The sequence below is a fragment of the Anoplopoma fimbria genome, chromosome 21 (genome assembly GCF_027596085.1).
Source record: "Anoplopoma fimbria isolate UVic2021 breed Golden Eagle Sablefish chromosome 21, Afim_UVic_2022, whole genome shotgun sequence".
Lineage (NCBI taxonomy): Eukaryota > Metazoa > Chordata > Actinopteri > Perciformes > Anoplopomatidae > Anoplopoma > Anoplopoma fimbria.
This window is the reverse complement of record NC_072469.1, coordinates 489025-517002: the sequence shown is the minus strand read 5'-3', so window position 1 is coordinate 517002 and position 27978 is coordinate 489025. Positions and strand designations below refer to the sequence as shown.

General features: G+C 45.0%; 1 protein-coding gene across 1 annotated transcript in view; it reads left to right on the top strand.

Annotated features, from left to right (window-relative positions):
- Nucleotides 1–22119, top strand: part of LOC129110570 (piezo-type mechanosensitive ion channel component 2-like) — a 33345-nt gene extending 11226 nt beyond the window's left edge. Inside the window, 50 exon segments of the mRNA XM_054622673.1 lie at nucleotides 1–27; nucleotides 192–356; nucleotides 472–580; nucleotides 835–1222; nucleotides 1224–1236; nucleotides 1911–2028; nucleotides 2106–2359; nucleotides 2648–2796; nucleotides 3097–3175; nucleotides 3250–3344; nucleotides 4800–4984; nucleotides 5063–5220; nucleotides 5328–5504; nucleotides 5617–5730; nucleotides 5827–6027; nucleotides 6101–6305; nucleotides 6860–6961; nucleotides 7184–7361; nucleotides 7435–7521; nucleotides 7876–8032; nucleotides 8150–8246; nucleotides 8591–8756; nucleotides 8841–8930; nucleotides 9250–9338; nucleotides 9413–9478; nucleotides 9557–9675; nucleotides 9779–9899; nucleotides 10336–10395; nucleotides 10587–10753; nucleotides 10849–11744; nucleotides 11836–12084; nucleotides 12165–12266; nucleotides 12341–12497; nucleotides 12589–12714; nucleotides 12779–12835; nucleotides 13059–13239; nucleotides 14007–14106; nucleotides 14356–14503; nucleotides 14777–14864; nucleotides 14957–15083; nucleotides 15424–15582; nucleotides 16098–16245; nucleotides 16584–16772; nucleotides 16864–16956; nucleotides 17673–17839; nucleotides 18494–18610; nucleotides 18741–18820; nucleotides 19443–19656; nucleotides 19970–20111; nucleotides 20196–22119. The exon segment at nucleotides 1–27 is cut by the window's left edge and continues 121 nt beyond it. Coding sequence (XP_054478648.1) covers nucleotides 1–27; nucleotides 192–356; nucleotides 472–580; nucleotides 835–1222; nucleotides 1224–1236; nucleotides 1911–2028; nucleotides 2106–2359; nucleotides 2648–2796; nucleotides 3097–3175; nucleotides 3250–3344; nucleotides 4800–4984; nucleotides 5063–5220; nucleotides 5328–5504; nucleotides 5617–5730; nucleotides 5827–6027; nucleotides 6101–6305; nucleotides 6860–6961; nucleotides 7184–7361; nucleotides 7435–7521; nucleotides 7876–8032; nucleotides 8150–8246; nucleotides 8591–8756; nucleotides 8841–8930; nucleotides 9250–9338; nucleotides 9413–9478; nucleotides 9557–9675; nucleotides 9779–9899; nucleotides 10336–10395; nucleotides 10587–10753; nucleotides 10849–11744; nucleotides 11836–12084; nucleotides 12165–12266; nucleotides 12341–12497; nucleotides 12589–12714; nucleotides 12779–12835; nucleotides 13059–13239; nucleotides 14007–14106; nucleotides 14356–14503; nucleotides 14777–14864; nucleotides 14957–15083; nucleotides 15424–15582; nucleotides 16098–16245; nucleotides 16584–16772; nucleotides 16864–16956; nucleotides 17673–17839; nucleotides 18494–18610; nucleotides 18741–18820; nucleotides 19443–19656; nucleotides 19970–20111; nucleotides 20196–20297 — 7578 coding nt within the window. The 3' untranslated portion in view covers nucleotides 20298–22119.
- The last annotated feature ends 5859 nt before the right edge of the window (nucleotides 22120–27978 follow it).

The following is a 27978-nucleotide window of genomic DNA, read 5'->3' as shown; positions in this document are numbered from 1 at the left end:
ACTGTGGCCACTCTGTGGAGGAACCAGGTGATGTCACTCAGCACCTGATGACATCATACATTCATAATGTCACACAGTCATGATGTTACAGGAAACCGTCACTTCACGAAATGTCCCTGTGAGATGTCATAAGATAGATCAGATGTATAATAATAATCTGATTGGCTGACGGGTGTCACATGTGTCTGCAGCTGATCGACGGCATTGGTTGGTGGGCGATGGAGAGGGCGGAGTCAACAATCAGCGTGAGCTGTGACATCATCACTGCCACCAGCAACCTGAGCGATGAGGTCAGCGGTGACATCACAGCGGAGAGACGGAGAGAGCTGTGGAGGAGAACTCATGATCGCAGAGACGTAAACAAATATGAAAATTATGATTATGTTTTGATTTATTTATCATCTTCAGATTTCAGGTGTTTAGTTTAAAGTGACAGGTGTGTGACCCGTCTGTCTCTGGGTCCGTCTACAGGTGTCATCAACCAATGACAGTCCCTCTGACTCTTTTGCCCCGCCCACCCAGAGCACAGCCCTTGGATTGGATGTTTACTCCACGCCTCACTACTCTCTGAGCCAATCAGGTGAGTTTGTGGGTTGAAACCCAGTTTAGTTGTTCAGGTTCAGAGCCACTTAAGACCTGAAGAGGTCTCACTCCACCTGTTTATGAGGATACTTTAGACCTGACTGTAGACAGGTATCCTATAGGACAGACAGGTACAGGTGTGATGATAATGTCATAGGACAGACAGGTACAGGTGTGATGATGATGTCATAGGACAGCTGTCTCACAGTTCCATCATGACGCTGGTTATGTTCCGTGTGTTTGATGCTGCAGACACGTTGGAGACATGTGTGTTTGAAGGAGACGGATGGGAGGAGGAGGAGGAGGGGGAAGAGGAGGAGGAGCAGGTGAGGAGGAGGATGGCTGAGGAGGGAGTCGGTGCTGCCTCCATGGCGTTCAGCTTCCTCCTCACACAGAGTTACATCGGTGCTCTGATCGCCATGATGGCGTGGCCCATCACGTACGTGTCGTGGCTGACGTGTGTCCTGCTGCTGTGGTCGTGTGTCCTCTGGATGATGCGAGAGCGTCGCCGGTACACGCTGATGTCATCGCCCTGGCTGGTCGCCTACGGCAACCTGCTGGTCGTCATGCAGTACGTCTACAGCTTCCCCTCCATCCAGGAAGTCCCCGGACTGTTCCCGAAAAAAGAAGATCCCTGCAGGGCTGGCCTCCAAGGTACTACTACTACTACTACTACTACTACTACAAATACTACTACTACTACTACTACTACTACTACAAATACTAATACTACTAATACTACTACTAATACTACCACAACTACTACCACAACTACTACTACTAATAATAATCATACTACCACAACTATTACTACTACTACTGTTACTAATACTACCTCAACTACTACTACTACTACTACTACTACTACTACTACTGTTACTAATACTACCTCAACTACTACTACTACTACTACGAATAATAATACTACCACAACTACTACTAATACTACTACTACTAATACTACCACGACTAGTACTACTACCACTACAAATACTACTAATACTAATACTACTACTACTACTAATACTACCACGACTACTACTACTACCACTACCATGACTACTATTACTACTACTACTACTTCTACGACTACCCAGACTACTACTACTACTACCTCGACTACTATTACTACAACAACTACTATTATTACTACTACTACTATTACTACTACTACTATTACTACTACTACTACTACTGCTACGACTACCATGACTACTACTACTGCAACTACTACTGCAACTACTAATACTACTAATACTAATACTACTAATACGACTACTATTACGACTACTGTTAAATCTGACTATCAAACTGTGCTGTTGTTGCAGTTGTTGTGTCTGGTGACCTTCTGGCTGCTGCTGCGTCAGGCGCTTACTGAGAAGAGAGACAGACAGAAAGACAGACAGGCAGACACACAGCTGTCTAACATCACTGTCCACGTGGAAGGTAAGACACCCGTTTCACTGACCTGTCCGTCTCCCTGCTCACCTGTCTGTCTGACTCCGTTGTTTTATGTCCGTTAGAGGAGCAGCAGAGTGTGGATGAGGATCTGCAGGAGAAGAAGAAGGAGCTGTCCTATGAGGAGGTGCTGCTCCTGCAGACAGGAGGAGGAGGAGTGAAGATGGAGGCTCTTGTTGCTGTGATTACCAGGATGTTTGTTAAATACTGGATCTACGTCTGTGGAACCATGTTTTTCTTTGTTAGTTTTGAAGGAAAAATCGTCCTCTACAAAGTCATCTACATGGTTATGTTCCTCTGCTGCGTCGCCCTCTACCAGGTAATACTGCAAGTACTACAAGTACTATGACTGTATGTACTGTTGCTACTAGTACTGAATAGACTTAAGACCTGGTCTCGGGTCAGATTTAGAGTTTAGAAACTCAGGACTCGGTCAAGTGTTGGTGCGCGGGGCTACTGTTTGGTTTGGATCCCTGATTGGGTTTCTGGAAAGTGAGGCATCAGATAGTTCTGTAAAGTACAACAAAGGATATTGAAGTAGCTGATTTCATATGATGAACAGCATCTACCTGTCTCACTGTCTCTCTACCTGTCTTTTTCTCTGTAGTTGAACTACGAGCGTTGGCGTGCCATGCTCAGGGGTTTCTGGGTAGCCGTGGTGGTTTACTCCATGTTGGTCCTCATCCTGGTCTACACCTTCCAGTTTCCCTCGTCCCTCCACACCTGGAGCTACTACACTGGACTAAGCAAGCACAGGTACTCAAAGATACAAACGAGTACACACAGGTACACAAAGACACAAAAGTACACACAGGTACTCAAGATACAAACGAGTACACACAGGTACACAAAGATACAAATGAGTACACACAGGTACACAAAGTTACAAAAGAATACACACAGGTACACAAGATACAAATGAGAACTCACAGGTACACAAAGATATACATGGGATACACACAGGTACACAAAGACAAACAATGAGACACACAGATCCTCACTGTCTCTACGGTGTATACCGTCTCTACTGTCTCTGATGTGTTGTTGTCGTTCCAGGTTGGAGGATGTTGGTTTGGAGAAGTTCTCAGTTCCTGTTCTCTTCACCAGGATCTTCATCCCCGCTGCGTTCCTTTTGGTACTTTTTACACTTTTCTTCAGAACATTTATGTTAAATGTGATGTGAAGTTGACTCTTAACCTTGTTCTCCAGGTGTGTATTGTACACCTGCATTACTTCCACAAGCCGTTCCTGCAGCTGACCGACCTGAAGACTGTGGTGGACACACACAACAGCACCATCACCAGGTAACACACAACTCTACCTGCCGGTCATCGGGCCTCCTTCTATCCAATCATTGTCAAGATATCCTAAATCTGCTGACCAATCAGAACTCTCAGACAACTGGACTTGATTAAAATCTAGATATAGAGACCTTTGGAAATCTTCAGGAAAACAAATAATTAGTGTAAATCCAAAAACCAGAACCAGCAGATCCCCCTGGGGAGTTTTAGGATACCAAGGGGCCTGAGGATAAGAGCTTTACAACTAGTCCTCAGAACTAGTCCCCGGGTAGCCCCATACCTCTGCAGTTGATCCTCAGACACTTGTAGATTGTTCCCATACCTCTGTCGATAGTCCCCATACCTACAGTACAGTACAGTCATTTAGCAGACGCTTTTATCCAAAGCGACTTACAATCAGTAGTATATTACATATCATTCACCCATTCACACACTGATGACAGGGCTACCATGCAAGGAGCAACTTGGGGTTAGGTGTCTTGCCCAAGGACACATCGACTGCCGAAGCCGGGTATCGGAAGAGAACTACCTTGCTTTCCACTACGCCACAGCCCCATATACCTCTGTAGATAGTCCCCATACCTCTGTAGATAGTCCCCATACCTCTACAACTAGTACCCATACCTCTGTAGATAGTCCCCATACCTCTGCAGATAGTTCCCATACCTCTGCAGATAGTCCCCATACCTCTGTAGATAGTCCCCATACCTCTGCAGATAGTTCCCATACCTCTGTAGATAGTCCCCATACCTCTACAACTAGTACCCATACCTTTGTAGATAGTCCCCATACCTTTGTAGATAGTCCCCATACCTCTGCAGATAGTCCCCATACCTCTGTAGATAGTCCCCATACCTTTGTAGATAGTCCCCATACCTCTACAACTAGTCCCCATACCTCTGTAGATAGTCCCCATACCTCTACAACTAGTCCCCATACCTCTGTAGATAGTCCCCTTACCTCTACAACTAGTCCCCATACCTCTGCAGATAGTTCCCATACCTCTGTAGATAGTCCCCATACCTCTGTAGATAGTCCCCATACCTCTGTAGATAGTTCCCATACCTATGTAGATAGTCCCCATACCTCTGTAGATAGTCCCCATACCTCTGTAGATAGTCCCCATACCTCTACATCTAGTACCCATACCTCTGTAGATAGTTCCCATACCTCTGTAGATAGTTCCCATACCTCTGTAGATAGTTCCCATACCTCTGTAGATAGTTCCCATACCTCTGTAGATAGTTCCCATACCTCTGTAGATAGTTCCCATACCTCTGTAGATCGTACCCATACCTCTGTAGATAGTACCCATACCTCTGTAGATCGTACCCATACCTCTGCAGCCGCTCCTCAGACCTCTGCAGGTAATCCCTTCTCTATGATTAGACTGAATAATACCTGAAAGATGTTGAATTGCCCCGCCGCTCCTTACCTTGACGAGGTCTCTCTCTGCAGGTTGGTCCACTCTGACGGCAGCCTGTTCGACCTGTCGGTGTGTGGAGCTCCTCAGCTCTTCCTGGAGGCGGAGAAGAGCCGAGGACTAAAGGAGAGAGAGGAGGAGACCGAAGAGAAGTGGATAAAAGAGGAGGAGGAGTACCCCTGTGTGTTTGAGAGGGAAACCCTGTCTGACCACATTAAAGGTAACTGCATCATCATCATCACATGGTTGAATAGTTGAGTTCCATACAGGAAGTAGACTCCTGGTCTCTCTTCCTTAGTGCTGGTCTCCTGGAGGTTGGTTGTGGATCGTCTCTCTGTTCTGTTCCTGCGCCTCCTCCTCTCCTTGCAGCGCCTGCAGCATCTCCTCTGGTGGCTCCTGGAACTGCACATTGTCAAGATCGTCTCCTGCTACATCATCTGGGTCTCTGTGAAGGAGGTCAGCCTGTCTGTCTGTCTGACCTGTCTCTCTGCAAAGATGTGTGTTGAACCTGTCTGTCTCTCTCCAGGTGTCTATGTAAATTGAACCTGTCTGTCTCTCTGCAGGTGTGTGTGTTTAACCTGCTGTTCGTGCTGTGTGTGGGCGTGGCTCTGCCCTGCAGGGCATGGCGCCCCCTGCTGTCAGGAGTCTGTACAGTTTGGACCTGTGTGGTGACCGTCTGCAAGATGTTGTACCAACTCAACATCGTTCAGCCAATCAGATACTCCTCAAACTGCACCATGGTAACATGACAACATTATCATACCTCTATGTCTCTATAATCGTTCTTGACCAACCAAACACCTGTCTGTCTGACTTCCTGTAACAGTTTCATACTTGTCTGTCTCTCTGTAGCCAGGCAACTCCACTGCTGACCTGTCTCGCTCTGTTTTGTATTCTGGTCCAGTTGACCCCGCCCAGTGGGTGGGGCTTCGAAAGACGGACGGAAAACTGCTTGACTACCTGAGGGTGAGGAGTGACAACATAACTCTGATAGCTTAGCATCAAGCTATGATGATGATGTTAGCTCTGATAACATAGCATCATGCTAACCTGTCCCTACAGTATAACCTGATGATGTTAGCGCTGTTAGCCTTCGAGGTGACAGTTTACAGACACCAGGAGCTCTACCGTCTCCGCCGTAACGAAGTCCCGCCCCCTACCAGAACGCTGTTTCATGACATCACCAGGTGTCACCTGGACGACAGCGTGCTAAACTGTATAAAGTACTTCCTCAACTACTTCTTCTACAAGTTTGGCCTGGAGGTGAGACACACACTGAGGTTAGCAATAAGCTGATGACTTCCTGTTTTAAAAACATTTCCTTGCTCTTCCTCAGACCTGCTTCCTGTTGGCCGTGAACGTGATTGGTCAGCGGATGGATCTGTTTGCTGTAGGCCACGCCTTTGGCCTCATCAGCGTCCTATCAAAGCGCCACAGGAAGCACATCGCCTCGGTGTGGCCCAAGTACTGCTACTTCCTGTCGGGGCTGTTGTGTTTCCAGTACCTGCTGTGTATCGGGTTCCCACCGGCTGCCTGTAAAGGTACAAACTATGCTAAGCTAGCATTAGCTGCTTTTGGAACCGCTAGTAGTTCTCAGCAAAGTGGACTTCAGCCGTGTTCAGTAAGCAAACCGTAAGGAACAAAATGAGTATTGCAGAGATTTTCGATCTGTTATTGGAATTAAATCCTACAACTGTTATTTCAGGAGACCTGAAGTTAAAGTTTAAGTTACCATGGTAACACACAGAGGAAGTGATGTAGTTGGAGAAGATGCAGGGTATTGGGAATGGAGGAATTTTGATGAGGGGAAGTTCATTAAACCGACGTTCCCTGAACAGGAAGTACTGTTTATACACAGTGTGGAACAGAACGCGGTTTAGTTTCTAGTTGTTATGCTAAGCTAGGATAACAGTTTCCCCCTGCTTCAAGTCATTGTACTAAACTAGGCCAAAGGCTTCCTCCTGCCTCTTGTCATTATGCTAAGCTAGGTTTACAGTGTGATTGATGTGGATCAGACCGATTTTCTTTTTATTGGATTAAACACAACATTTAGCATGAAACCCTTTTTTATAGTGAACATCTTTGTTATTTACAGATTATCCCTGGAGACCTCCGTCCTCCAACATGGACTCCAACGTGGTGAAGTGGCTCTTCCTCCCTGATCACCTGACACCACCGAACCCAGTGTTCCTCGTCTGTAAGATAATCATCATGAGAATCATCATCATCAAAATCTTTCTTGCTCCTCCTCATAATAACATGTTTCCTGATCTTTCAGATGATTTCTTGCTCCTCCTCATAATAACATGTTTCCTAATCTTTCAGATGATTTCTTGCTCCTCCTCATAATAACATGTTTCCTGATCTTTCAGATGATTTCTTGCTCCTCCTCATAATAACATGTTTCCTGATCTTTCAGATGATTTCTTGCTCCTCCTCGGGGCCTCCCTGCAGCTGCAGGTGTTTGAGGAGGAGCTCCAGTCGTCAGTTCAGATCCTCGCAGGAGACAACTGTGAGCTGATCGAGGATGACGGACAGGTCTCTGATCCAATCAGGAGACTCCGTCTCAACACAGGCCCTGACTTCATGCTGTGCAGGTAAACCCTGTCCACTGTCCATCTGACCTGTCTGTCTCTCTGTCTGTCTGACCTTTGCCCTCTGTGTGCACAGGTCTTACCTGGACATGATGAAGCTGATCATCTTCAGCTACATGTTCTGGTTTGTCCTTACCATCATCTTCATCACCGGGACGACCAGGTGAGTGGGCGGAGCCACAGATACCTGAAGTTAAACCTGAATACTCAGGATCAAAGTTACTACAAGGAACTTTTCACTAGTGTTGGATCAGTCTCAATTTAATACTGATGCATTTATATGACCGACATCAGGCAACCAGACCATCAGCATGAAGATCAGCTATTTCTATAGGTTATCAGATGAAACGTTAAATGAGAGGTTCTCTAAAGGGAGTCAGCTGCAGTCCTACAACATGAGGCTGTGGTATTCATGGAAACACTAACGCTTTTGTCCACAGGGCCAAAATCAACACAAATAAAAGTACCTTGTAGTGACTTGAGTTACCCCTTGACGTGTTTCTACTTCCTGTTCCAGGATCAGTATCTTCTGTATGGGTTACCTGGTGGCATGTTTCTACTTCCTGTTGGTGGGCGGAGATCTGCTGCTGAAACCAGTCAAATCCATCCTGGTGTACTGGGACTGTCTGATTGGCTACAATGTGTTCGTCATCACCATGAAGAACATTTTGTCGGTAAGATGCATCACCATCATGCTGATGTTTATTATTATACTCATAAAGTCACATGGTCATAAACTTGAACCGTCTTCCTGTCTCCACCTGTCTGTCTCTCCACCTGTCTGTGGTCAGATCCTGGCCTGTGGTTTCATCAAGTCGTTGGTGTTGAATCACTGTTGGCTGATTCAGCTCTTCAGTCTGGCCTGCACCATCAAAGGATACACCAAACGTAAGTCAGTCCACCTGTCTGTCCACCTGTCTGTCCACCTGGTCTGGTTCACAGGATGTAGCCAGTCAGTATTAGCCTGTTAGCCTTTGGCCGCCTGTTCCAGATGGAATTCTTCTTCCCGTCCAATATCTGCATGTTATAGTTCTTAAAACCTCTGTCGCTACCTGAAACAACAACGTCCTCCGAGCTCCTACTGCTGAAATGGTTCTGATGAAGATGTGGTTCCTGCTATAAGGCAGGTCTGCTTGGTTCTTTCTTTGAATCTGAATGCAGTTCAGCACGGTACAAACTCTCTGCCTGTCTGCCTGTCTGCCTGTTGTTTCTGTACGCTTCCCTTCCTGCAGCGGAGCAGCAGAGCAGTAAGCAGTGTGAGTTGCCAAGTGACGAGGCGGGCATCATCTGGGACGGCGTCTGTTTCTGTTTCCTGTTGCTGCAGAGGAGAGTCTTCAGGAGTCACTACTTCCTGTATGTGGTCCTGAACCTTCAAAACACACAACTGCTGGCCTCCAGGTACACAGTCACACACACACACACACACTCACACACACATTAACACACACACATAGCGTCACATGATGTTAATGTGTGTTTCAGGGGGGCGGAGCTCTTTGAGGCGTCCACAGTGAAAGCTGTCAGAGCGAGACTGGAGGTGGAGAAGACGTCCATGGACCTTCTGAAGAGACAGTAAGACACAGACCAGCAGCTCTGAGAGTCCTGACTGAGGCTAAACTCTTAGACATGTGTACAGATTGTAAAGCCCTCTGAGGCAAATTTGGAATTTGTGATTTTGAGCTATACAAAATAAACTGAATTGAATTGAACGGGCTGGAGACCAAAATGAGTCTAAGCAGTTTGGAGATCGAGTCAAAGACAAATCTGAACACAGAGACGAGTCAGAATCAAAACAGTGAGACGGATCCTGGACCAGGTGTTGACGGACACACCTGTCATCTTGGGTCTGGTCTTTCCTGTGAACCACTTCCTGTCTCTGTGTGTCCTTCAGGATGGAGAGAATTAAATCCCGACAGAAGAAGTTCCGCAGAGGAAAAGAGAAAATGTTGAGTTTGACCCAAGACAGCTTCCATACTGATGGTAAACAGATATGTCCGTTGTCATGGTAACGGCTGTCAATCACAGAATGAGCTGATGTGAGTGTCTGTTTGTAGATCAGGAGAACAGGAAGGGGCGGAGTCAGAAGAAGTGGTGGAGACCCTGGGTAAACCACGCCTCCAGTGAGTCACATGACCTCTGACGTAATCACTTACCTGTCAGAGTCATTCTGTCTGTCTGACCCGTCTGTCTGCCTGCAGTGGTGAGGAGTGGGGACTACTACCTGTTTGAGACGGAGAGTGAGGAGGAGGAGGAAGAGGAGGAGAAAAAGAAGGAGGAGCAGAAGGAGGAGGAGCTACCTGAGAAATCAGCCTTCCAGGTGGGTCCCATTGAATTAAAGCTGTTAGGAGGAGCTTTAACCACAAGTAGTAAAACAGTAAAAGATAAAAAATGTTCTGTCTGTCTGTCTGTCTGTCTGTCAGTTTGTGTATCACGCCTGGATAACAGACTCCAGAACAGCAATGAGAGCTCGCAACAATCAAGAGAAACTCTGGAAGAAGAACTCCTCTGATCGAAAGAGCAGGAAGGAGGAGAAGAGAGGAGGTGAGGAGGAGGAGAAGACCTGTCAATCAGTGTGTAGCCCCGCCCTAAAGCATCCCCTGCTTTATGGTCTGTTTGACTCTAAATGGAGCATCATTTACTAAATGAACATCATGCTGTAGTGAAGAAGACTTGAAACTAGAGATTGAGACCATAAACTCATGTTTACAATGTTTACTGAGGGAATAAATCAAGAGAGAAGTAGAGTCATTTTCTCATAGACTTCTATACAACCAGAGGAGTCGCCCCCTGGTGGACAGCAGAGAGAATGCAGCTTTAACACATGAGGCATTGAAGAACCAGAGGATGTCTCCTGATGACAGTAGAACGTGTTCCAATAGAAAACATTAAAGATCTTTTCAATCATCAGGGAGTCCAGCGTGTCCTTGTTGTCCAGATACTGAATGTTAACCAGCTAACTGCTGCTCCTCTCCTGCAGCTGGAGGAATCGAAGTGACGGAGGAGACGGACGAGGACGAGGAGAAGGAGGAGGGACCAGGTACGAGGTCTTCATAATTACTTTTTAATGTCTGAACTGGACCAAAGATCCTTTGTGAGGGAAGAGGCTCCACTCTGTCCCACATCTGTGATGTCACATTAGAGAGTCCTGACATCACTTCCTGTAGATCCCTGACACCCAGCTCCCCCTCCACTAGGTTGTTGATCATCAGGTGACGTTGTTTGTTTCAGACACGGTGCTGCGTCGGTTCTCCAGCACGTTGCGGTTCTGTTGGGTTCTGCTGTCGGCTCTGCTGGACTCTCTGACCACCTGGCTCAGCGGTCTGTGTCAGGAACACATCGACATCTCCACCGTCCTCCGCATCGAGCGCTGCATGCTAACGCAGCAGGCCAAGCAGGTACACATCAAGGACTACAGCAGGTGGAAGTGTTGGAACTACAACAAAGATGGAGGAGTCGTGTTGATTTGTTTTTTGTTTGATTGTTTGTTCAGGGGAATGTTCCCACCAGAGAGGCAATCCACGTTTACTACCAAGAACAGATGATGAAGGCCTCCAGAGAGTCAGGCCTGAACTACAGTACCCATGAGGCAGAGGGGCAGGCCTCAGCAGAGAGAGGAAGGGAGCAAGAAGAAGAGGCAGTGAGTCCTGACACGAATGAGGAACTGGAGAGTAACCCAGATAAACCAGAACCAGGATCACTATCAGGAGGAGCTCAACATGAACCAGAACCAGAACTAATATCAGGAGGAGATGGTCCAGGTGAACCAGAAGAAGAACCAGTATCAGGAGGAGATGATCCAAGTGAACCAGAATCAGAACCAGTATCTGGAAGAGATGGTCAAGGTCACCTAGAAACAGAACCAGTATCTATAGCAGATGGTCCAGGTGAACCAGAAGCAGAACCAGTATCTGGAGCAGATGGTCCAGGTGAACCAGAAGAAGAACCAGTATCTGGAGGAGATGGTCCAGGTGAACCAGAAGAAGAACCAGTATCTGGAGCAGATGGTCCAGGTGTACCAGAATCAGAACCAGTATCTGGAGGAGATGGTCCAGGTGTACCAGAATCAGAACCAGTATCTGGAGGAGATGGTCCAGGTGAACCTGAAGAAGAACCAGTATCTGGAGCAGATGGTCCAGGTGAACCAGAAGAAGAACCAGTATCTGGAGCAGATGGTCCAGGCGAACCAGTCTCAGCAGAGGCTCCTTCCTCAGGAGTTGAACCAGATTGGTTAACAGCAGAAGGTGACCCAGTAGAGGAAGTTAAAGTTGAAGATTACCCAGAATGCCTGGTGACTAACACCATCCAGAGATGTCGACCCAAACTGTCCCGGATGGAGAGAGTCCAGTGTTCATCGTCCTCCTCGTCTTCAGAGGAGGAACAGATGAGGTGGGTCCTCCTGTAGGAGGAGAACCATGATAAAGATTAATGTTCCGGTAGATTACGTTCCACCTGATAAATTCTGTTTCTGTTCGAACAGATCTGAAGAATCAAAGCCGACTCACACCGGAGCCTCCTCCCCCTCTCCCCCACCTCCCTCCTCCTCCCCCTCCTACAGCCTTGCTCTGGGGCTGGACCTGCAGGAGGAGGAGGCTGGGCAGGGATTCGGGAGGCGGCCGGCTCAGACTCCGGGGGAGCGAAGTGACTTCCTGTCTGACTCAGCCTCCACTTCCTGTCCGGCAGCGTCTCGCGCTCAGGAGCTGACGGCCAGTGAGCTGCTGAGGAGCAGGTGAGTCTCAGGTGAGTCTCTGAGATCCTCCACCCGAGACCCGCTGGAGGTTCACGTTCTGCTTCACCTCCGTGTTTCAGGACCTTTTACGACGAGGAGCTGGAGGCATCGGACTGTTTCTACGGCAACCAACACCAGCTGCTCCAGCTGTGCTACGCCCTCTACAGCATCCTGGCAGCCAGGTGAGTCCTGATCCACAGGTGAGTCTTCAGACCCCTCTGTTGTTGCTGAGATACTCAGACCGTCCCTCTGTCAGGTCGGAGACGGTGTGCTACCTGGTCATCGTGTTGAACCACATGGTGTCTGCCAGCTGTCTGACGTTGGTACTTCCTGTTCTGGTGTTCCTGTGGGCGATGCTGTCCGTCCCTCGACCCAGTAAGACCTTCTGGATGACGGCCATCATCTACACGGAGGTTCTGTCTGCTGCTGTCACCTCACTTTATGTAAAACGTTCTCACAGGTCAGGGTTTTACATTCAGACTACCTGTCTGTCTCTGTCCTCAGGTCACCATCGTCATCAAGTATTTCTTCCAGTTTGGATTCTTTCCATTCAACCAGAAGCTGGAAGTGGACCGCTCCAAACCATTCCACCCCCCAAACATCCTGGGGGTGGAGAAGAAGGAAGGCTGGAGACCTCCTGCAGAACCGGGCCATACTCAAGGTAAAGAACTCTAAACTATAGAACCACCGGGCCATCCTGTATGACCTCCTGCAGCTGCTTGCTTTGTTCTACCACCGGGCCATACTCAAGGTAAAGAACTCTTAATTATAGAACCACCGGGCCATACTCAAGGTAAAGAACTCTAAACTATAGAACCACAGAGCCATACTCAAGGTAAAGAACTCTTAATTATAGAACCACCGGGCCATACTCAAGGTAAAGAACTCTAAACTATAGAACCACAGAGCCATACTCAAGGTAAAGAACTCTAAACTTTAGAACCAATGCGATACTCTAACCTCATCCTCCACAGTGCCACGGACTGTGGGACCAGACTGTTACCATGGAGACTGACACCGTCCATCACCACGACAACCAGGCTGACTCCGCCCACGGTGCTGCCTCCATCGATCCGTCAGAACTCACCAGCACGCTGCGGCGTCGAGGCAGGAGACGGACTAACTCCAGCTCCACCCAGCTGCGCTCTCCTGCAGGTAGAATCTAACGCACCTGATCATAACAAGATGACAGTCCACAGGTGAGACCTCCACCTCACGCTGAAGGGCTGAGCTCCAATAACGCGTCCTGTCCCAGACTCTGAAGGTGCAGTCAGGGTTTTCCTCAGGAGTTCCTCTTTGCAGATGATGTGGTTCTGTTAGATCATTGACCCGGCGGTGAAGCTCTCCATCCCTCTGCTCTTATTGTGAGCTTTGGGTTGAGACCGAATGTGGCTGATATAAGTTTCCTTGGAAGCCGGAAGCCTGGCTTATTAATAACAAACATTTCATCCTCCCTCCTTCTTTGTTTTACAAATATCTCCATCCACAAGAGACCAAAATAACAACTCCAAACAACTGAAAGATTAAATTCTGAGCATGCTCAGTAAGTTTATTTTCCTTTACAGGCATGAGCAAATCAAACAATAGTGAAACATCAGCAGCCAGTTATTTCTTTATTTCTTCATGTTTGATACCTAATTATTTATTTTGTTTGGCTGGAGAACTGGTGGGTCACCGGTTCAAACCCCCGCACAGACTCGAACAATGTGTGACAATAAAAGGTGGTTCACATTCACATAGTTTTCCTTTGTTGTTCATTTTTCTGGAGCATTCTCATTACACACTTTATGAGGCGATGACATCATCCTGCCGGACGAGCTTAAGGACAGGAAAAAGGATTGACTGTTGGGGTTCAGAGTACTGTGGTACAAATACATTCATCGTTGTATAAGTACTGCAAACGTCGTCTCCGTGTGTTTCAGGTAGTGTGGGTTCCAGAGCTCAGCAGCCCGGCAGGTTTGATCTTCTGCTGGAGAAACTCAGAGAGCTTTCCATCAGAGCCAAGAAGTTCTCCATTAGCAGGTATGCTAACACTAAAGCTAACCCGTGTTCAGTGACAGCAAGGAACATTTACAATTTGATAAACCTAGTTTATTGCTCAGCAGATTTTATGATCAATGGATTATAGATAAAAATACTTTTTATACCTAACTATCGCAAATAACTTTGAAAAGATCCGTCAAAAGTACACTATAAGTACTGACAGATTTGTATTGACTTTGGTGGTATTAGTTCTATTAAACTCTCTCTCTCTCTCTCTCTCTCTGTCAGGTCTATGTCTCTTTACCGTCCCGTCCTTCACTTCTTCAGAGCTCTCGTCCAGCCAGAATACAGCGCCGTCACCGACGTTTACGTCCTCATGTTCCTTTGCGACACCGTCGACTTCATCATCATCGTCTTTGGCTTCTGGGCCTTCGGAGTAAAGTTTGATTTACCGATTTAATCACATGACGTTTCACTGTGAAACCCAATGTTCACTCTGTTTAATCCTATTTAATCCTGTTTAATTCTGTTTTATTTCCTTCTGTTTGATCCTATTTTATTTTGCTTTATTGTTTATTCTGGTTTATCCTATTCTATCTTGTTTAGTGTATTTATTTTCTCATGTTTATTTGTTTTTTTCTGTTTATTCTATTTAATGTTCTAATGTTTTTGTTTTATTCTTTAATGTTTTATTCTGTTATTTTCTCAGAAACACTCTGCAGCTGCTGACATCACTTCCTCCCTCTCAGAGGACCAGGTTCCTGAAGCTTTCTTGGTGATGGTCCTGATCCAGTTTGGTATGTCTACCTGTCTACCTGTCTACCTGTCTGTGTGTCCGTTTGTTTAGCTGTCTCACTGTCCATCTGTCTGTCTGTCCACCTGTCTGCAGGTACCATGGTGATTGACAGGGCTCTGTACTTGAGGAAGACCGTTTTGGGGAAGTTGGTCTTCCAGGTGATTCTGGTGTTTGGGATTCACTTCTGGATGTTCTTCATCCTGCCGACGGTCACTGAGAGGTAACTCACCTTTACCTGCTGCCTCATTAACATAATGAACTCTGACCCTCACCTGGTCATCAACATTCATCATATTCAACACCAGCAGGGCCGCATTTACTACATTTACTATGTTTAGTACATATAGTACACTGCTCAGTTAGTAAATCTTAGAAGATGTAGAAGAAGTATATATATATATATATATATATATATATATATATATATAAGTTATAGAATCTTTAACACCGACCATGACTCTGAGATATCAGTAAGACCACTGCAGTAAATAGCACCTGATGTCTGTCTGTCTCTGTCTATCTGTCTCTGTCCTTCTATCTGTCTGTCTCTCTGTCCTCAGGCGGTTCAATCAGAACCTGGTGGCTCAGCTCTGGTATTTCGTAAAGTGTGTTTACTTCGGCCTGTCGGCCTATCAGATTCGATCTGGATACCCGACACGAGTTCTGGGAAACTTCCTGACGAAGAGCTACAACTACCTCAACCTCTTCCTCTTCCAGGGGTGAGTCCAACTGTTAGCCTAGCTTAGCACAAATACTGGAAGTAAGAGGAGACTATTAGCCTAGCTTAGCAATAAGCTCTGGTTACCTGTCCGGCTCTTTACTTGTCTGCCTAACTGTCTGTCTACCGTCCGTCTCTTTACCTGTCTGTCTCTCAACCTGTCTCTCTACCTGTCTCTCTACCTGTCTCTTTACCTGTCTGTCTCTCTACCTGTCTCTTTACTTGTCTGTCTCTCAACCTGTCTCTTTACCTGTCTGTCTCTCTACCTGTCTCTTTACCTGTCTGTCTCTCTACCTGTCTCTTTACCTGTCTGTCTCTCTACCTGTCTCTTTACCTGTCTGTCTCTCTACCTGTCTCTTTACCTGTCTGTCTCTCTACCTGTCTCTTTACCTGTCTGTCTCTCAACCTGTCTCTTTACCTGTCTGTCTCTCAACCTGTCTCTTTACCTGTCTGTCTCTTTACTTGTCTGTCTCTCAACCTGTCTCTTTACCTGTCTGTCTACCTGTCTGTCCGTAGTTTCCGTCTGGTCCCCTTCCTGACGGAGCTGAGGGCGGTGATGGACTGGGTGTGGACCGACACCACTCTGTCTCTGTCCTCGTGGATCTGTGTGGAGGACGTTTATGCCCACTGCTTCGTCTTAAAGTGCTGGAGGGAGTCTGAGAAGGTATGTCTGTATCTATGTGTTCATATATATAAAGACTGGAAGCAAGAGGAGACTATTAGCCTAGCCTAGCAATACGATCTGGTTACCTGTCCGGCTCTTTACTTGTCTCTCTAACTGTCTGCCTAACGATATATATATATATATATATATATATATATGTATATATATATATATATATATTTGTGTGTATTTGTACACAGGTATGCTCTTAGCCTCACAGGCAGAAGAAGTGTCTGTACATGTATTTATATATTTTGTTTATATTTGCACGAGGAGCCTTGTGGGCAGAAGTATGTGTGCATATTTCTGACTGTGTATTTGTGTGTATTTGTGCACAGAGGTACCCTCAGCCTCGTGGGCAGAAGAAGAAGCGTGTGGTGAAGTACGGGATGGGCGGTCTGATCGTTCTGCTGCTCATCTGTATCGTTTGGTTTCCTCTGCTCTTCATGTCGCTCATCAAGTCTGTCGCCGGAGTCGTCAACCGACCGATCGACGTCTCTCTGACCATCACGCTGGGAGGCTTCCAGGTACACTCACCTGTACTGTAGTATAAGCAGCAATAGTAGTAGTTGTAGTAGTATTCGTAGTACTTTCATGACCTGCTCTTGTTGTTGACAGCCCATCTTCACGATGAGTGCTCAGCAGAATCAACTCAAAGATCTGACTGAAGAAGACTTCAGCTCCTTCACCAGCTCCTACAGCTACACACCAGTAAGTACTTAGATTCATACAACAACTGCAGTTCTGGTGCTAACTATCTCCAGGCCATGAAACCCTACACCCCCCCACCACTCCTCTCTGCTGCCTCGGGGTGACTGGTTGCCCCGTCGCTCAGAGGTCCCTGCAGCCGATCCACCCGGTCACAGCTTCTTCCTGTCCTGACCCCTCAGTGGAGGAATGAACTCCCCACTGACCTCAGGACAGCAGAGTCACTGCCCATCTTTAACCTCACCTCTTCAAGAAGTACTACCTGATAAAGAAGTACTACCTGATAAAGAAGTACTACCTGATAAAGAAGTACTACCTGATAAAGAAGTACTACCTGATAAAGAAGTACTACCTGATAAAGAAGTACTACTGATAAAGAAGCACTACCTGATAAAGAAGCACTACCCTGAGCCTTCCTCGTAGCACTTATTGTATTCATATCAGTTTGTTTCACTTATTGTATTCATATCAGTTTGTTTCACTTATTGTATCATATTAGTTTGTTTCTGTACTTTTGCTCTGGTTTCTGCTCTTAGATGCTTGTTTAAGAAAGGAGATGCACTGATGACTTCTGGTGACTAGTAGTTCTCTTGAATACCTATGTTGAATACACTTCCTGTAAGTCGCTTTGGATAAAAGCGTCTGCTACATGACTGTAATGTAATGTAATGTAAAGCTTGTAGTTTTATACCAGCAACTCTGTGGCCTGTATTTCCCAGAGTGCCTTGCAGTTCCTGGAGGCTTATGGTCATGAGGACGTGACGCTGGCGGAGCTGCAGGGCAGCAGTAACTCTCTGTGGACCATCAGTCCTCCCAGCAGGCAGTACCTGAGCCAAGTACTCAGTCTGGACCACTTCCCCCTGACTGTGTCCTGGACTGTTCAGAGGTACGCTTATCACTTTTTATGAGATTGTTACAACAATTATAACATACTATGCTATGACTTTTTTTGACAAACTATACACTTTCTTTTATTTTCAATAACACAAGATACAAGTTTTCAAGGATCATTTATTGTAAATCTGCCACACAGTCACACTTTGGAAGAAGAAATGACACAATACAACATTAGAAAAACACTAATAGTTTACCCTCGTAGTCCTGCTAAAACACTGTAAAGCATTTATTGGTCCTGCTCCATAGCTCATCTCTGAGTTGCTCACAGATTGTAATCAGATCAGGTCCTGCTCTCTGAAACACACTGCCTGATGACTTGAGGTCCATCACTACAGTGTATGCAAGGTTTTTTTCGATACAGTATGCTCATATTTTTTCTTTAAATTTTCATATCATTAACTCTGCTAAATGAATTCATTTTAGCATTAGCTGTAGTAGTAGTAGTAGTATTAGATTTAGCTTTAGTAGTACTTTCCACTCACTGCTTTAGCAGCTTCACCCCACAGATCAATAATCAATCATTGTGTAGTACTGATGGTAGTACTGATGGTAGTACTGATGGTAGTACTGATGGTAGTACTGTGTGTACTACGGTGTGTAGTAATGTGTGTACTTCATTTTAAAGTGCTGTTTGGGTTAACAGGAACCTGAGTCTGGGGGCGAAGGCGGAGCTTGCATCAGGTAAACATGTGACCTATCTGGACGATCAGACTCGGCTGGAGCTGATTCAGCTGCTGAACGGGATGAGGTCACTTCCTGTGTGAGTACAGGGGGCGGGGCCTTGTCTGAGGGGCGGGTTTATACGAAGGGGCGGGGTCATGTGTGCAGGTGTGTTGATTGTTGCAGGTAGAGTTGTGTTCAGTGTGTTTTGTGTGTGTGTTTGTTTTCAGGGTCATACAGGAAGTGTTTCCGTGTTTCATTCGAGCTCCCAGCGACTCCAACTCCAAACCCATCGAGCAGCTTTACCCAGGTAACCCCAACCCTAACCCAGGTAACCCCAACCCTAACCCAGGTAACCCCAACCCTAACCCCTAGGTAACCCCAACCCCAACCCTAACCCAGGTAACCCTAACCCAGGTAACCCTAACCCAGGTAACCCCCCCAACCCAGGTAACCCCCCCAACCCAGGTAACCCAGGTAACCCCAACCCCAACCCAACCCCAACCCAGGTAACCCCAACCCCAACCCAGGTAACCCCAACCCCAACTCTAACCCAGGTAACCCTAACCCTAACCCAGGTAACCCCAACCCCCCAACCCTAACCCAGGTAACCCCAACCCTAACCCAGGTAACCCTAACCCAGGTAACCCCAACCCTAACCCAGGTAACCCCAACCCTAACCCAGGTAACCCCAACCCCAACCCAGGTAACCCCAACCCCAACTCTAACCCAGGTAACCCTAACCCAGGTAACCCCAACCCTAACCCAGGTAACCCCAACCCCAACCCAGGTAACCCCAACCCTAACCCAGGTAACCCCAACCCTAACCCAGGTAACCCCAACCCAGGTAACCCCAACCCTAACCCAGGTAACCCCAACCCCAAGTACTCTCTGCTGACAACTAGTACTGCTCTCCTCTCTGCTCCAATCAGATGACCACTACAAGGACATCCTGCTGGCCCTGGAGCGGTCGACCAATCAGAGCCGAGAGATCCAGGACTGGTGGATCGTTGACCAACCAGCTGCCAGCCTGGTGCCCATCGGAGGCGAGGCTTCGCTGAGTGACAGGAGGGAGGCGGGGCTTCAGTTGTTTGTGTTCAGTGATAAAGTCAGTCCTCCGAGTCTGGGCTTCCTGGCTGGATACGGGTACATAACATTACCTTCAAGTACTGCAATACCTGTAGTATTATTACTGCCTTAACACATGTTGATACTGCAGTACCTGTAGTATTATTACTGCCTTAACACATGTTGATACTGCAGTACCTGTAGTATTATTAACTGCCTGATACTAACATTATTACATTAACACATGTTGATACTGCAGTACCTGTAGTATTATTACTGCCTTAACACATGTTGATACTGCAGTACCTGTAGTATTAATCCTCCTCGTTGACGATGTTGATACTGCAGTACTTGTAGTACTAATACTCCTTGCTGACGCTGTCTCCTGCAGCATCATGGGTCTTTATGCGTCGGTGGTTCTTGTCATCGGGAAGTTCGTGCGTGAGTTCTTCAGCGGGATCAGTCACTCCATCATGTTCGAGGAGCTGCCGTGTGTCGACCGCATCCTCAAACTCTGCACCGACGTCTTCCTGGTAAACGTTGAATAAAAACTTTATTAACACATATGTACGGTTGGCGTTGGTTGCTGTAATCTGATTGGTTGTTCTCTGTTCCAGGTGAGAGAGACAGGTGAGCTGGAGCTGGAGGAGGAGCTTTACGCCAAACTGATCTTCTTGTACCGATCGCCAGAGACTCTGATCAAATGGACGCGACGCTGACCTCATCGATCAATACGGAACTGATTGTAAAGTAGTTATTATGACCTGTGGTGACATCACAAATTGTGACATCATCACTGACAGTTGTCTCTAAATCTGTGGTTCCTATAGAACGTTCTCCAGATGGAACCGTCACTGATTTAAAGAGCATTAACTGAATTTTATTGTGAAGGTTTAAAGTAGTGTTATTCTCTATGTGACCAATAGGAGCAGCAGGGGGGCGGGGCTTATCTTCTGATGAATCCACACTGATCTGAGGACAGCAGTCGAGGTTCCATTCAGCGAATGTAGCACAAAATCATCAACTGGTTAGGAGCGAATAAACTCAGCTACGGTGAAGTTGATTAATGGTGATCAATAAACGAAGCCCCGCCCCACTGTGAAGTTTGAATCATATGATTGGACGTTGCTGCTGACACGCCCACATTTACTTTCTGTGATACTGGAACTAAGTTATTAATGTTTGAGTAAACACTAATCAATCAACTATCAAGGCACACAGATGATTTCACTTATTTCTATTTATTTTACTGCAGGACGAGCCTCAGTGTTTCTTTTAGCACTACCTTAGCTTTATGTTAGCTGTAATTAGCTGTATGCTAGTTCTACCTTAGCTTTATGTTAGCTGTAATTAGCTGTATGTTAGAACTACATTAGCTATATTTAACTGTAATTAGTTCTAAGTTCTACATTAGCTTTATGTTAGTTGTTTGTTAGCCATATATTAGCTTTCTGTTAGCTTTTCCTTAGCTTATTAGCCAAAATGTTCTCTTTTTTTAGCTCTTTTATGTTCATAAACCCCCTGTGGTGGAGAGGAGGGTGGATTGATACCTAAAATAGACCTACTGATAACGCTAAACACTGATATAAGAATATAGAAGGAAACCAGACCTGGGTCTGGTTTTATATATCAATGATTAGTGACCAGACGTTCTAGCTGGATGTCCCGAGTCCTGACGAACATCTCGAACACAACAATCACTACCAAATAGTTCTGATTTTTACTTTCATATTTACTATTAAATACTTGTTTTCAGTGCTTCCGTAGTGTTTATGATGATTACATGCCCATCCTGATGAAAACTCTGAAGTGATTGATTACATGAACACTCGCCAACTTAAGGTCCCGTTTGAGAATATGAGCACCCAACATAATATCGCTAACATCTGCTGTAGCTTTTGTTAGCATTAGAGTCATGTAAGGTCTACTTAGCACCACATTAGCTCTTTGTCATTTCTGTACTAAAGCTCTATGTTGGCTCTCTGTCTGCTTTCACTAGCACTACATTAGCTCTATCTTAGCATACATTAGCTCTACATCAGCTTTTAGCCTTTAAAGGTCTGCTTATAACCTGCTAACCTTTCAACGGTAGCTAACATGTTAGCTCTCGGTAAGCTTTATCAGTTCTACATTTCTTTTATGTCAGCTCCTTATTAGCTCTTGTTTAGTTGTGGCTCATTCAACCTGTGATCAGAGCTAAGCTATGCTAAGCTAAACTAAATGAAGGCTACCTTTTAAAGGAAAGATGACGTGTGAGATGAACAGGACAGGAAAGAGTCAATGAGGCCCAGTGTCAGCATGGAAACCAGTGAAAGCTGTTCACACATGTCACTGGAATCACAACACACAGAACATTTCGTCCTAGTCTCAGTCCTAGTGACAGAAAACTGGAAGTAAATGTAAGACGTTTAGAATAAAGGTATTAATCGTTAGATGGTTGTTTATAGTCAATCTGTTCACGTCACTGTATTTTCTGACTGATAATAACTGTAAACTGGTAACTTGTGTCTTCTGTGAATATTTGAAACTCAAAAAGTGAATAAGTGAAAATAAAAGATATTTGTTTACCTGACTGAGAGTCAGCTGTTTGTTGGAGAAGAAACCTGTTCAGGCACCTTTTCACTTTCTCACAATGACTGTTCAGTTCCGAGACATCTAGTGAAGCTAAATACCAGAGAATAATAGTCCAAAGCTGGACTAAAATATCTGAAAATACTGGATCAAATGTGGACTAAAATATCTGAAAATACTGGATCAAATGTGGACTAAAATATCTGAAAATACTGGATCAAATGTGGACTAAAACACAATAAAATACTGGATCAAACAGAACTCGGGGATGCGAGACTAACTTGTCTCGTCTATGGAGGAAGATAAAGAAGGAAGATCAGTTACGGAATTTATAACTGAGTTGTTTAAAAGCCATCTGATGCTTCCCGACGGCGTTGAACTCCAAATCCAGCGAGCGCACAGAGCCCTGATCCTGATCCTGATCCTGATCCTGACCCTGACCCTGATCCTGATCCTGACCCTGATCCTGACCCTGATCCCTGATCCTGATCCTGATCCTGACCCTGATCCTGATCCTGACCCTGATCCTGATCCTGATCCTGATCCTGACCCTGATCCTGACCCTGATCCTGATCCTGACCCTGATCCTGATCCTGATCCTGACCCTGATCCTGATCCTGATCCTGATCCTGATCCTGACCCTGATCCTGACCCTGATCCTGACCCTGACCCTGATCCTGATCCTGACCCTGATCCCAGCAGAGGGAGGACTTCACATCACAGCTCAGCCAATCATCTTCATCGAGCGGTGACGGACAGAGTGTATTTCTACTTGTTAACTGTACTACAGAATACACACATTACTGTGTATTGATGTACATACGTGTACATTCATCGTATACTCACCTCAGTTTACTGCACAGGTACTTTCCCTCCTTCCTCCCTCTCTTCCTTCCTTATCTCCTTCTCTCCTCCCCCCTTGATGATGTAATGACGTGGCAGTGATCAGCAGCTGGAAGGAAAGCGTCCCTCAGGGCGGGTGGAGTCACTGCTGGGGTGCGTTTGATTTCAGAGCATGGTCCATCTTAAGATACAGATAAACTTATGTATGAATAAGAATACTTTAGAGGAACTTTATGTTATTCTTTATGGAATAAGAAGCTTCGTCTCTGTTACGCCTCCTGTTGGAAACATGGGCTTGTTATTGAGTGTCAGTATATAAACATGTAATAACTGGTTTATAACACACGATAAGAGTTTCAGGGTAATACAAGTGTTTACTAACAACTATAAACAAACAGATAATAAATGATATATAATGATATAAACTTATCTTCATAGAAGAAATACAAACATTAATAAACACGTCTCCATGTCCTTATTGCTTATATGAGTAGTTATTACATGTTTATACACTGAGTGTAAACAATGTGTGATGTTTGTCCTCTGAGCTTTGACCTGCAGCTGTCTGTTCCCACAGCACTTGAACGCACCACAAACTAACTAACAGCTGAGGATCCACAGATCATGTGATTTGATATTTGATCAGCTTTTTGTTTATTTGAGGAATCACCATGAAAACGGCTGTTATGTAATTGATCAGTGGAACGATCAGCTGACGAACATCCTGACACTAATGTGATGTGTGTGTGTGTGTGTGTGTGTGTGTGTGTGTGTGTGTGTGCATCGCAGCTCTGACAATACAACTCTTATTGTGACTCAGAGTTTGAAACCTTGTGTGTGTACGTGTACATAAGTCGTAATATAGCATTCCATGAAGTTTATCACTGTATGTCGTAAAAAGTATTAAAAAGGTAAATTCATATCCATTAGTATTCCTCTTATTCGGTCTCTGGGTCAGAAGGCCTGACAGAGTGTTTCAGATCTCCTCAGCAACCTTCTCCAGCTCCTCCTCATGAACCCTGAGGAGATCCCAGACCAGACCAGATATATAATCCCTCATCATGGTCTGGGTCTACTGGAACTCTTACCTGTTAGACGTACTCTGAAAACCTCTAAAGGGAGTCTTAGTATAGTTTAAGTCATAGTATAGTATGTTGAAAAACCTCATAGTATACTCAAAAAAATAGCTTGTTGGGTGAACGTAAAATTTGTGGAAAGAATTTCCACCTGATTAAAATGCTTTCGTTTAGCAATAAACAATTTTGTCAAGCCAACTAAATTTAAGTATGTTGGGTCAACTTGATGTATTTGTGTTATTGTTACTTAATTACAAGGGTTGAGTCCAACTTAATAATAAATCTTTATTATGGACTCAGATGGTCCACTCACATCCAACATACACATACACACATATGACACATTAAAATACATACTCAAAAATACTGTACTAAAATAGGTGCAAGCTATCATGCCAATGCTTTCGAAGCCTGGATGTGAACCGATAGCCCATCATAGGGTTGGTTAAGGCTATAATGATGCTATTTTCTGATAAATCCAATCGACACATGAAATTGAACATTAACTTTCGTAACAGTGCCTGACATGTAGGTACATTAGAGGACACAAATAGCTGGCTAGCACTGTGCCACCTAGGAACACGGAGCAACAACCTCATGGCATCATTATATGCCACTTTAAGCCTCTGCATACTTCTCACTCTGTAAGAAGACCAGAGATGAGCTGTATACAGCGGCGTGACATAAGCCCTAAACAAAGCACACTTAACATCTGTGGAACACATGGAAAATTTCCTCAACATCACGTTGGCCTGTGCAATATTTTACACCATTGACGACGAATGTCACCGTCATCCATGAGATCATCTGAGAAGACATGTCCTAGATATTTTAATTCCCTGCATATTTCTAAGAGGCCATCTGCGAGGTGGAAAGCAGGAAAAGAGGATTTTTTGTCCTCTCTAGATCTCACCACAACAACCTTACTCTTTTTGGAATTATAGTTGATGTCAAATTCTCTTCCATATTGTGTGCATATCCTCAACAGCTCTTGTAACCCAGCAGAATATGGACAAAGTAAAACCAGGTCATCAGCATACATGAGATGATTCACAACTTGATCACCCACAATACATCCTGTTGTACATTCATTTAGCTGTCTTGAAAGGTCATCAATATATACATTAAAAAGAATAGGGGATAATATTCCTCCTTGACGGACCCCATTCGCCACATGAAAAGGATCAGAAACAGTATTATCCCATTTGACCTGGAATGTTTGCTGAGCATACCAATACATTAGAATTCTGACAATATATTTAGGAACATCTCTCATGAGTAGTTTTTCAAATAGTTTTACATGGTTGATTCTATGGAATGCCTTAGAGGCATCAATAAAACAGAGAAACATAGTGGTGTTTTGGCGTTGATATTTAGCGACAATCTCCTTTAAAGCATAAATGCATAAGTCAGTACTATGTTTTTTCTTGAACCCAAATTGATTGTCTGTAGTTAATACATACATTTCGATCCTATTTAAAATAATTTTTTCCAGCACCTTAGACAGGGTACTGGCAAGGGCAATTGGCCTATAATTGTCCATGCTGTTTAATTTGCCAGCCTTCTCCTTAAGCACAGGAACCAGCAAAACAGACAAGATGGAATCAGGGAGAACACCATGCACCATGATACCAGAGAAACACATGGCTAACAGTGGAGAGAGCCTATAGCTGGCATGCTTAAGATGCTCTGCAGCAATACCATCTGTACCACATGATTTGTTGTTATCAAGCATCTCAATAGCATGTGCCACCTCCGCTGGCCTTACTGTAACATTAGTGTCCAAATCAACATTATTAACAGCAACAACATTACTCTTGACACAATTGAACAGCTTGATATAATGCTCACGCCATAATTTTGCAATATTATCTGAACCAGAGATACCTTCAATGTCGTATGGTAAAGACGTTTTATGGTTATTCATCACTTTGATTGCTTTCCAAAAGTCAACATAGTTGTTCTTTTGTAGATTCCTAGCAAGCAAGTCCGCTCTAATAGTATTCTCTTTTGTCTTAATATGACGAAGAGCATATTTATATCTGGCATTAGTTTGTTTTTTACACTCAAACACATCACCCTGTCTAGGCCTTCCTGCATCAATCCAAAGTTTAAAGGCTTCCCTTGCTGCAGCATGGTGTTCAGACACATACTCCTTCCACCCAGGTTTGATGTTAACCACCTTCTTATGATTGCAGAAAGACCTAGCAGAGGCATTTAAGACTTTTGTAATGTTATCATATAAATCACAAATGTCAGCAGCATGCTGTGTGTCAGCACAGTTCATGTTAAGACACATAATGGCATCCCTCGGCAATACAACATGATTTAGTAGGCTGTCAGTTAAGCCAGTATATCTATCAATGTCCTCTTTAGATAGCTTAGCCCAGTTTAATTTCACTGAGTTGCCTGAATTCTCAGTATCCACCAGGAAGGGCACAGTGTCAACATTTAACAACATAGCTATAGGTATGTGGTCAGAGGTAGACCATAGCAAATCTCCATATGTTCTAGAGAGGCATGAGCGTCTGCTGTGCACAGACAGTGGTCAAGCCAGGAGGTTGTGTGCCATGCCTCACTTACATAGGTAAAACTATTATCCGGTAAGAATATTTTACTAGATAAGATCAGTTTATTGTCATTACAAAAATGTACCAGATGTTTTGCAAAAAGAGAATTGCTATCTGATAAATCAGCATTAAAATCCCCATAGACATACACACCAGTAGAATCATTGTCCTCAATGAAGGAGTGGATAAAAGCTAGTCTGTTCAAAAATTCATCCTCAGCCTTATATGATTCACATGGTGTATATATATTTAAAATGGTAATCCTCTTGCCATTAAAGCATACTTCTAACCCTATGGCCCAATCAACATTTAATCTAATCACTTTCACCACTGGGTCATATCTACGGTTCCAAAGGATGGCCACTCCACCTGCTATTCTACCTTTAACTATGTTCATGCTCAGATCAGTAGTGGATTCCCAGCACCATGAACATCCTTGTGTATTGTATTTAACTTGTCTAAATCCTGTTTGGCAAATATCACACTCATTCAACAGTTTATCAACAACAAAGCGTCTTGATGTGTCTGTAGCAGTGTGATGTGTCTGTAGCAGTGTGATGTGTCTGTAGCAGTGTGATGTGTCTGTAGCAGTGTGATGTGTCTGTAGCAGTGTGATGTGTCTGTAGCAGTGTGATGTGTCTGTAGCAGTGTGTCCCACACTAGACCGCCTACATTACGATACAGTCCGCATATTGTTCTTCATTACGAGTCACATCAGCATTCTCTTGTTAGCTGTCTGACAGCAGAGAGGGACTCGATCACATCACAACCACAGGCTGTGGCAGGTAACTGGTAGAACCCCCCTGTGGCACCAGCGACTCCAGCCCGGCGGGGCCCACAATACCTGTGGCCTGGTAGAACCACAAGGCTGATAGCAGGTAGGATGATACATGAGGATGGCAGGATGAGGATGAGGATGCTATTGAGATGAGATAGATGAGGATCATACATGAGGATCATACATGAGGATCATCTCCGCTACATTGTCACATTCAGCAGTGACACAGAAAGAGCTGAATCTACTTAAAGTTGTTTCGATTTTGCGACATTTCACTTCCCGATTCAGTTTATCTTTCAAATAGTCAGAGAGAGTGATGGCATCTGGATTAGGGTCAACCTTTGAGACAAAGACACTCACCATCTTTGTTGTGATAGTCTTTATGTTGTACCAGTTATTACAGTCTTACTTCGCTCCAATCTCGCTGACGTTTCTCCGAGGCGAGTCTGTGCTGAGCAGCAGAGTTACTCACTACGACCGCTTCTTTACCACCGTGCTCCATGCAGGGGACCGAGACACACAGCTGATGTTGGGCTGTGGTCTCCTGCTCCACGGCAGTCAG